Raw genomic sequence first — 10,655 nt, forward strand, 5'->3', positions numbered from 1 at the left:
TCGATATTTTTTCGATACAAAAAAAATGTTCATGCCTTTTTATTAATTTGTCATTTATTAAATTTTCACGGCACATTCTGCACCACATCTCTGTGCGTTCATCATTTGTTTGAAGCCAGCTCACCTCCTGCAACCACTTTTCAGAGAATACGCGCTTCTTTTGTGGTTCGGACTCCTTCTGACATTTCTTTGGAGGTGGAGGAACATCACAGTAACTGCTTAAAGGAGCTTCTTCGACATCTTTAAGAGTTCTAAACAAATGTCTGTCCTCCTGAAAATCTTATGTACGCAAACACGCGTTGCAACTTCTTATCTTGTGCGGGTTTTTATTTTGACAGCGAATGCGCACCTGCGGACCACTTATGTGCAGCCCTGGTTATTTAGCTCGTCATATTGCAGCCACAGAAATTCTTTTGTCCATGAAACCATAAAGCTGCACTTTCTTTTTTCCTTATAGTCTGATTTGTCATAACCTTTCCGTTTTGTGGTAAGCTTTTCTTTGGCTGTCACTTCTTCACGCTGACCTGTCTTATTTGGCTCAGCAGAACTAAAATATATATCCTGCTGCTTTTACACACGCACTAACATAACGCTCAGCGATTCTCTGCGCGATCAACCTCTCACATGTTTAAGCTGCGGGAGATTTCACTTGTCATGTTTGCATAGTAAGCTAACGATTGATAAGACGATGTCAGAGGAATTGGTGCGCAAATTATCATCACTCACCAATCAGTACTGTCGCTCTCTATACACAGTTCACGCGATTGCAAAGTGAAAGCAAAAAACAAGCGCAAATTCAAACGCGATTTCAGTATGTCACATATTGACAGTGGCCGATGCCAATGACATAATTACCCAGCTACATTTCCAAAAGAATGCAAAAGCATTGACATATATTTTTCCTTCCTAGGATAGGCCGACGGGCAGGGCAGAGATAGATTTTGGTAGCCCGACTGGAAAAAAGCCCCGTCGGGCTAGCGATTTTGCGAGCCCTGTATCTGATTGAGGAATCACTCATCTTTGGAAAAGAGAGTTTATTATGGAGAAATGTCTCTTTCCAAAATAAAAGCTATACTATACGCTTCTTCTGGGCTATATTCTCAGCAGCATATTAAACATATCAGGTCCCCATAAGGAGAATCATGTGCTAACGGCTGTCTAAATGACTCGGGTAAAGTTTGTAGCATGCTGCTTGTTGTTTTTCTCTGCTTCCACTTGTCTTTGCACTAGGATGATGTCGGAGTAAATGTGCAGTCATATTGGTTGTGTTCCCACTAGTGCTGTCAGCGTAAATCTGAAATGACATTAACGTCACAACACGGCAAATCTCCGTTAACGAGCTACCGCGGATCACCTCATGAGTGGGGCTGGAAGACGTCAACACATTAACGAGCTAACTGCGCTAACACACTAGTTCCCACCAATTGAGCATTGCTGGCACATCCAACATACTGTTTTACTTTTGTCCATGACAGGCTTACCTTCAGGGTCATACATCACATGAAAACCAAAATAGTTCCAAACGCCAGATCTGAATGAGGGTGGGGGAGGTTCAATTTGCCATGTTGCAACTAGCCTAGCTTCTGTCTCGCTAGCTTGCCCTGCGCTCAGTGAATCTGTGTTCGACTACTCCGCCTAGGCTGCACTGTCGAGCGCAGATCCACTGAGCGCTCAACACAGACAGCATCATCAGAAGGAAAGTTGATAAAATAAATTAAAAATGTTGTATCGTTCGATACATATGCGTACCGAACCGAAAGCACTGTATCGAACGGTTCGATATCGATACGAGTATCGTTGCACCCCTAATATATATATATATATATATATAAATAATGGGGTACTGGCTCACAACCAAGATGGGCACAATAAATGTTGTTTATGATAAAACCATGATGATCGACACTGTTATTCCCAATCTAAGCTGACACACTGAGACTACATCACACCTCACAAGGACTCACTCTTCACTCTATTGCCCATTATTTACATCAGTAAATAATCAGCAAAGCCAGTGGTAATGGTGTGACCGGTAATGACAGGTTATTCATATCAAACAGCTGACTCATTAAACCTTTGCTACCTGCTCTCTTGACAGCAAAGACCAAGCAGGTATTTAGGTTGTCACAGAATTAAGCACTTAGTTTAAAAAAAAATCATAAAGTGGAAGTTGAAAAATATTCAATTTTGTACCATTTGATGATGGTGATGCCATTATGCTTATATTTAGATCAGTAAAATTCTGCCTGAGTGTGAGGCATGTACCTTTTTCAGTTTCCAAACCGAGAGGCACTGTACTAAGCTAGCAGTATTATCTCATATAATAATATATTTAAACATGCTTTTGCATTGTCCTCCATATTATATGCAGTTGAGTAGGTGCCTGTGTTGCAGCAGTGGACAACTATGGTAATCCCAAATGAGGTTTAGCCCCACGCCCAGGGCTACCGGAGGTCCACCAACTCCCTATGCACTTGATAGAGTTGTTCACATTATAAGATCATTGTACTGTATAGGATATGAGTACTGCTTTGTGTGTGCGTGCGTGTTTTCTGTAGGTGGGGAGGGGCGGTGGACTACAGATGTCCTTGCCCCGAGCTTTCTCTACATGAAAATCTGTTTTGGAACAATCGCTGGCACCGAGTGATGCCACGCTACAGCAGGAATGATTCCTGGAATCAGCTGTGGAGGGTTAAATGATACATAAAAAGACATGTATCACAATGTCATCGCTTATGGGAAGTGTTCCAGTAACACTTTAGAGACGTCATCATCAAAGCCTGCAGTTTCATCTACAACTAAATGTATTTTATGAATTTAGCTCAGAGGACATGACTAATCTTAAAACGCAGATTGTAGCCATTATTCACAGGGCCACGTCTGAATACACTCAGTGCAACACTGAAAAGGTAACTGGGAAAGATAGCCACATTAAATGGGATAAAGAGACAAACCAAACTCAGAGCAGGAGAAGCATGGGAGCCTGCTGCCCTCTAGTGTCAAATATCCTGCTCCCAGTCTAACACAAAGTCACAGCTGAGATGAGAATGAATAATTCATAAATGATGGGATGATAAAGCAGTATTATATCAATGCAAGATACGAGATGTAATTGATAATATGGGTCTCTTATCAAACACTTTCTCATCTCTAAAAAGAAAAGTGAAATCTCATGGACAAACTCCTGTTGCTGATAGTCTTAAGTGATATGCGTAATGCTTTAAGAACTGCTGACGTGATGAACTTTTGTGTGTACCCAGGAGTCCCTGATCCAGTATTAATTACTAGATTGTGCACTTTTCCCCCCACTCTTTTAACCTATTTTTATCAGCAAAGTGCCAACGTCATGCACTCCATGAATGTCAACAGTTTCAGCCACTCTCTCTCCCACAGATTAACCTAGCAGTGCCAGTCAGCACCAGCGCAGGGGCGGTTCAGGTTTAATGTTTAAGCTTTTAGTACCACCTCTTTTGTCCACACACATTAGCCAATCTCCCTGTGTGCGCTAAACTAGGAGTGAGTCACCCGAGAGATTGAAGAGAGTGAACTGTGTGGGCCTGCTGGACAGTTGCGGCTCAAAAATCCCATGAGATAGTGCCATCTCTACGTGACCAGAGAGTTGGGGTCAAGGTAAGCTGTTGGATTTGACATTTGAAAAACAAATGTAGAATCAGGTGTCCCGTTTTTTAAAATTCAGCAATAGTATCACGACAGTAGTGAAGTACACGGAGCCGCAGCATTGTGTGAGTCACAACTCACACAAGTCCTCTGTAATTAGCAAAGCCCAAGCAGCACTGGAGTCATGTTGGGGTCTTTTTTGGAGTTGTTGTATTCCAGCAGTTTGTGGTGTATGTGTCGTGCTGTTTGACATGGTGTGACTAATGGCTTTCCACTAACACAACTGTCTTTTACAAATCTTGAATCGAGGCTTTCCTTCATTTTCCATTCAATATAGAGATATTGTGTCACCATATATTTGCAACTGGTTGAGGAGGTCTATGCATAAGATACCTCACTGTATAAGAATCTGACATTTGTGTTTATCGGGAAGGTTTTTATTTTTAACTATAGCCTGTAAATTTTAATTCAGTAGTAGAAACCCACAAATGATTATTTATCTATATATCTATATATCCAGTGTTGGGGAATAACGGAATACATGTACCGCCGTTACGTATTTAAAATACAAAATATGAGTAACTGTATTCCGTTACAGTTACCGTTTAAAAAGGTGGTATTTAGAATACAGTTACTTTGTTGAAATAAATGGATTACACGGTGGTACTTGCCTGTTTCATATTGACCCTGTGCACGAGAAAATGCTAACTTCCTGGTTTGAGACCGGATGTGGGGTTGTGCATTTCCGGTAGCTTTACTTTGCGGTCAATCGCTACTGCGAAGATATACTCCAAAATCATGTCCAAAACTCGAAAACGGAAAGATCACGTTAAGTTACAAAGAGGAGAAGGTGGGAACACTCACCACTGTTGTGTCATAAAAAATCTAATGATCAACTTTGACGTTTAAAGAGTTTAGATCGATCAGTTGTTTACATCTCTCAACACAAGCAGAACTGCATCACCCCATGCAGAAGACACATCGTCCACATTCAGAAGCACATATCTGTATAGTGACTGGTCTTATGATTTAAACAGGTAAATGTTCAGCATTCAAACTACAGGTGAACAATAGTCAAACCAGATGTTTCCCGTTATGTCGATATCAGCTAGTCAAGTACACACCTACACAGCATGTTAACAAACCGTGAAAAAAAAGCCACACAAAAAATGAATGATTGCTGGTAAGGGTTTCTATACATTAGTATTTACAAGGGTATGTTGTGACTTACCTTCAAAATTACAGCGGTCCCTCGCTATAACGTGGTTCACCTTTCACCTCGCTGTTTCGCAGCTTTTTTAGTGCAAGTTTGCATGCTTATTTTTTTACATCACATTGTGTCCTGCGTCCTGATCGCTGCAGACGATCTCCTCGTGACGTCTGTCCTGTACAGTACAGAATCGCTGCATCGATGGCTAGCAGTGTAACTCTGAAGTGCAGTACTGTATGTCCACGATGTCCACGAAACGTTTTGCACTGTCAAAAAATAAAATTGGCTACTTGATTTCACCTATCGCTGGTTATTTTTAGAACATAACACCCACGATAAATGAGGGACAGCTGAGAAATATAACATTTGAATCACTTTTCTCTTTTGCCCTGAGGCGCGGGTAAAAATATTGACAAGTCGATGAACATCATTTACAGATATATTGGGTAAATGCCCAAGACATGTATAGAAATGTAAATCGCCGCTTGATTCATTCATTTGCTTAACTTGTTTTGGACCGTAAACAGGGCGTGAATAGGACACCGGAAACAAAGCTCCCCACAGGAGTTTCCGCACCGGAAGTAGCATATGCTAACGCGCACATAGTCAATTGTGGCGGGTCAGGACTGTTTGGGTTTTGTTTGACAGCTACATTCTGTTGTTCCAGGTGGCAGCGTTACGGTTGCCATGGTTACAGGGTGACGATCTCTCTCTGCGTGTTTCCTGGGTGAGAGAGGCCTTTTTGTTGTTGTTGTGCTAAGCTAGTAGGCAGAATGCTACCGTATAGCTCTAAAGAATGTAGCATCATAGGCAGTGTAGTCCGTGCTGCAGGGAGAATGGACTGTCATACACGTTATGTGTCTGTGAGCGAGGGAGGGAGAAAAAGGAAAAGTATGAGCTGTCATCGAGCAAAAACGGGAGCTGGAAGCATATAAATGTAATAATAACCACTGCAGCCAAGAAGAGTGCCTGACAAGCCCAGTTGTAAGTAAGCACACGTACACGTGTTCATGTTTTCCTCCAAAAACAATAAGTTCCGTTGGAGCAGCCTTTCAACACCTCTCTCTGTCTCTCGCTAGCAAAGTTGACCCAGACAACAAAGTAAAGCTAGTTTTTGGCTACGAGCCTGACACAGAACCCACCGTATTAGCCAGAGGTCCCTTTACTACGGTTCGGAGCCGTGGACCTTCAGTAACAGTAATAAATCACAGCAATAGTAGTAGTTATAATCGTAGTTCTAAACAGCATGATAATATATTAAGTAATCCAAAGTATTCAGAATACGTTACTCTCATTGAGTAACGTAACGGAATACGTTACAGAATACATTTTGGGGCATGTATTCTGTATTTTGTAATGGAATACATTTTAAAAGTAACCTTCCCAACACTGTATATATCTATATATATATTGATATATAGACATATATGTATGTGTACACATATATGTGTATACATATATGTATGTATACACATATATAGCTTCATTTTTACCCTAACAAACTGATATACAGATGTTTGAATGTTATTTGTAGAATGCTACTAATGCTTCTCTTTCCCACAGCTTCTCTTTGTCTTGCCGTGGTAAAGATTCTGCGATTACGTTTTTCCAATGAATTCCCAAAATCAGCCCACAGCATGAAATCATTCAAGAAACAAGACCACGAGGGTGTGGTCGGGTCCTCCACCATTAAAGATCCACCAGTTGCTGTGTGGGTTACTCACACACCCACACCGGATAATGTCACCGATGATGGTGAGGATGATGCGACCTCCACAGGTCGCACATCCAGTTCTCCACCTTATGCTGAGCAAGAGAAGGAAAAAAAAGGAAGCCTGAAAGACAGATTGAAATCCCTCATCCCTCAGTCATGGGGCAAAAAATGGACAAAAGAAAGCAACTCTGAAGCCAGCACAACTGGTATCCAGATCCTACCCAATGGGACCAGAGTGAGCCCCCCTGTAAGTCCCTTGGTGGAGCGTCGGAACTGGAATGAATCTCTGGGAAGCTCCAGTCACAGCTCACATAAGCCTTTGATAAGAGAGAGTCCCACTGACGGTCTCTTTGGTCACGTCCCAGTAGAGGAGTCACTACTGTCCAGCATCCACCCTGCAGAGTATTACGCTGAGAAGGTGGAGGTCTACAAGCAGAAGTACTCTTATTTGAAATCATGGCCAGGATTGCTCAGGCTTCTAGCTGGACTTCAGCTCCTATTTGGAGGAATGGTTTTTGCGTGTGTCATTGCTTACATTCAGAAAGACAGTGAATGGTCCAACAGCTACGGACTCTATAACGGTGTATACAACAATGGGATGGGCCTGTCTGGGTACAGCTACAGAGGTCCTATGACTCCTTTCATTCTAGCTGTAGCTGGAATCTCATGGATCCTTACTCTGTGTCTCCTGGTGGTGGGAATGACAATGTACTATCGCACTATACTTCTCGACTCCTCGTGGTGGCCCCTGACAGAGGCCTTCATCAACGTGGCTCTTTTCCTGTTCTACATGGCAGCAGGGATAGTTTACCTGAACGACTTGAATCGCGGGGGGCTATGCTACACAACAATAGGTATTAACCCCATCGTCGCGAATCTGTGTCGGGTTGATGGTGGCCAGATGGCAGGAACAGCTTTCATCTTCATCAACATGGCCCTGTATCTAGGAAGCTTCCTGGTATGTCTGAAGATGTGGAGGCATGAAGCTGCACGTAGAGAGAGGCAGTATTTTGAGAACCAGGTACAGATTTTTACTCCTCTGTAAACAAATATGAAATACAAGGTCAGGTGTTCTAAATCTGAAGAATGATTGAAATACATTTCAAAGCTGCATATATGAAGGTATCCTCATGAATACAGTACAGTTAAATTCTCTGTGAAAGGCTAATATAGTGGAAACCCACCTTTAAATCGCTCATCAATACAGTTTTTTCTGTTAAAGTTGGTTAATATTTAGCTCATTTCTTGTGTGGCAGTATTTTAGAATTTTAAAGAACAGAGTTTTCACCTGCAAATGTAGCTATCACCTGCATCTTTGGCACAAGGGCAACTACTGTCACAGTCTGGCAGAGGCAGACTGTGTGGACTGACAAAAAGGACCCAAAACGCAGACTCCAAGGAACAGGGAACAAAAAGCAAGTCGTTTAATATGGTTGATTAAAAAAAAAAAAAAAGTACAAAAACAAAAGGCAGAGGCACACAGGAAAAACCCTAACTAGAACTAAACTGGGAAAATTAACTGCTGAACAAAAAACAAAACCTTGAACATGGAAAAATCCTGGAAACATGACATAGAACAACAGACAACCTGACAATGAACGAACAGAACACACAGACTAAATAGACACAAGGGTGATTAGGAGAAGTGGAAACACATGGGGAAACAGCTGACACTAATCTGACATAACCAGGAAGCAAAGCTGACTATACTGACATAGGACACAGACCTTCAGAATAAAACAGGAAACATGAGACGCATGACATGACAATACAAACTTGACAACAAAAGACATGCAGCATGAAACACATGAAGTTAGAGGGAAACTTAAATACAAGGGTACAAAACACAAAGGGAATCTAATAAACAAATGAACTTCGCCAACCTAATGAACTTTAAACATACACTATAAACATCAAAATAAACTAAAACTCAAAACGCTGGGTCAAAAGACCCATGATTGTGACAGCTACTTTGTTCCAGTAACAATACTGAAAATGATAAAATAACATCAGCACTGCTCCCATGACCATATCATTTCCCCACTGGCAAATAAACAGGTCTAAGAGGGCTGCCATGGTCTGTGACGTTGCAGGTTTGATAGAGCTAAATAGAAATATCAGATACACAGATGATTGGAGGTTTAGCAAAATATATCCCATGAGTAACCCACAGCAAATATTTGAAGCATAAAACAAGAATGAAGCAAATTAGTTTTCAGTGTATGGCCTTTCCAGCTGTTGACAACAACATCTGGGCCACTGCAGACTAACAAAACAACCATATTACTGTGAGTGCAGATCACCACATAACCTGTGCAGTAAACATGTCTCTATAGTCTTCTGTAATGGCGTGTTGGGATAATATGTATAGTAATGTCAAATAAGAAAGGATGAGAAGCCAGATGTGAACATAATAGTTCCATTAAAGAAATGCAGCTTTATTTTTCAAAATAAAAGCCTTCATGTAATGATGGCACATGCATGGCACATTTGTTTTGTATTTGCCAAATGATGTTTTTCTTTTGCCTTCAGCCTCAGGAGGAGTTTCAACAGTCCATCCCACTCAAACCGGTAACAACAAAACGCATATCATTCAGGGATGATGAAGCTGGCAAAGCGCTGAGTAAAGATTATAACAATCGGGATAATCTCCTACATGAAGTCCAAAAGAATCCAGTCAATCTGAACCCCAAAGTGCACATCATTGCAGACTACATCATGTAAGTTAGCATTTATATGTTGAATCACACCATTAGTTTGAAACATACAGAGAATCAGTTTTACTGTGTGTCTCCTTTCTGTAGCAAGTATCCAGAGATCAGCTGTGTGGAGGAAAGGGAAAAGTACAAAGCAGTTTTCAATGATCAGTATCAGGAATACAAAGACCTTCACAGAGACATCAGTGCTACTCTGAGTAAGTTCAGAGAGCTGGATCTCATGATGGAACGACTCCCCAGAGAGACAAGTAGCAAAGAGGTGAGATTCATACCGACCTCCCATCGGTTTTCCTTTTTTATATGGGAATTAATTACTTTGTTATTCATATAGGACCAACGCAGGATTCAAAGTATTGTAAAGAAGTATCACCAGAAAAGGAATGTAAGTGACAAATTTATTTTATTTATTTTTACCTTTTTTTCTATGTTTTTTTAATGACAGTATAAACCGCGATTTCTACAGCTGCTCACTCTGAAATCAATTGTAGCAATTTTCAAATTTAACCATAGAGGTATTAGAGTTCTGTGTTCTGCCCAGGTAATAGTAGCTTTTATTCGGTAATTGTCTACTGATGCAAATAATTCTTAAAAATCATGTTTAACACAGATCAATTACAGGATGAATCAGTAAGAAAGGTTGGAAATAGAGTTTTCATGCATTAATCAGCAGACTGTTGTGTGCATGTTTCGCAGGACCCTACTTTCCTAGAGAAAAAGGAACGCTGTGACTACTTGAAAGCCAAATTGAGCCACATTAAAAACAGAATCCGTGATTATGACCAGGAGACCATTGCGGATGGTCAGACATGAAGAAGATCAGAAACAAGTGTCCACAGCAACTGATGAACTGATGAAATAAAAACACTTTTTAAAATCTCTGCTTCTTTGTGTGACAGACAACATTCTTCCTTCTGGAAAAGTCTGATTGTTGCACATCATTGTATTTTCATGCAAATTTAGATCAATGTTTGCACAAATTCTGGTTTGTGACATGATTATATTACTTGGGCTACAACATTATAAGAGATGCTTCTTCTGTAGAGCTTTGACTTGACAGTTTTGTGTTTCTAAACACTTTCTTGTCATTTCTATGAAGGCCGAGCAATGTTCACATGCTTGATGTAGAAATAAAATAAAGTTAAAGGATTGTTATATATCTTTCTGTAATATTTTTTTTTTACAACTATATTACTTTTATGCTGTTATTTCTTTACTTTTCACTTTTCTTCTTTGGGCATCACAGCGAAAGCAAGTTCTCAGTTCTCAGTTAAAAAACTGCAGGTGCCAAATTAACAGAACTTGGAAACTGGCAATAATTTTTAATCTAATGATTTTAATATATTTTGGAGATTTCATAGTTTCTCTGATTTAAAATGTTAAATAGGAGAATGCAACA

General features: G+C 40.5%; 1 protein-coding gene across 1 annotated transcript; it reads left to right on the top strand.

Moving 5' to 3' along the window:
• The first annotated feature begins 1,871 nt into the window (after positions 1 to 1,871).
• LOC146497982 (MARVEL domain-containing protein 2-like) lies at positions 1,872 to 10,397 on the top strand. The gene is made up of 6 exons (XM_085142003.1): positions 1,872 to 3,630; positions 6,392 to 7,563; positions 9,075 to 9,262; positions 9,347 to 9,518; positions 9,591 to 9,641; positions 9,953 to 10,397. Exons 2-6 carry the CDS (start codon positions 6,466 to 6,468, stop codon positions 10,067 to 10,069), a joined length of 1,626 nt encoding a protein of 541 aa, XP_084998129.1. The 5' UTR covers positions 1,872 to 3,630; positions 6,392 to 6,465; the 3' UTR covers positions 10,070 to 10,397.
• Positions 10,398 to 10,655: the final 258 nt, after the last annotated feature.

This window comes from Neolamprologus multifasciatus, chromosome 18 (assembly GCF_963576455.1).
Source record: "Neolamprologus multifasciatus chromosome 18, fNeoMul1.2, whole genome shotgun sequence".
Classification (NCBI taxonomy): domain Eukaryota; kingdom Metazoa; phylum Chordata; class Actinopteri; order Cichliformes; family Cichlidae; genus Neolamprologus; species Neolamprologus multifasciatus.

Bases quoted from the DNA above. Each gene is read 5' to 3' on its own strand.
- LOC146497982 (XM_085142003.1), top strand. From the start codon at position 6,466: ATGAAATCATTCAAGAAACAAGACCACGAGGGTGTGGTCGGGTCCTCC. The intron at 7,564-9,074 runs GTACAGATTTTT...TTTTGCCTTCAG, and splicing joins GGCAGTATTTTGAGAACCAG to CCTCAGGAGGAGTTTCAACA. The intron at 9,519-9,590 runs GTGAGATTCATA...TTATTCATATAG, and splicing joins GAGAGACAAGTAGCAAAGAG to GACCAACGCAGGATTCAAAG.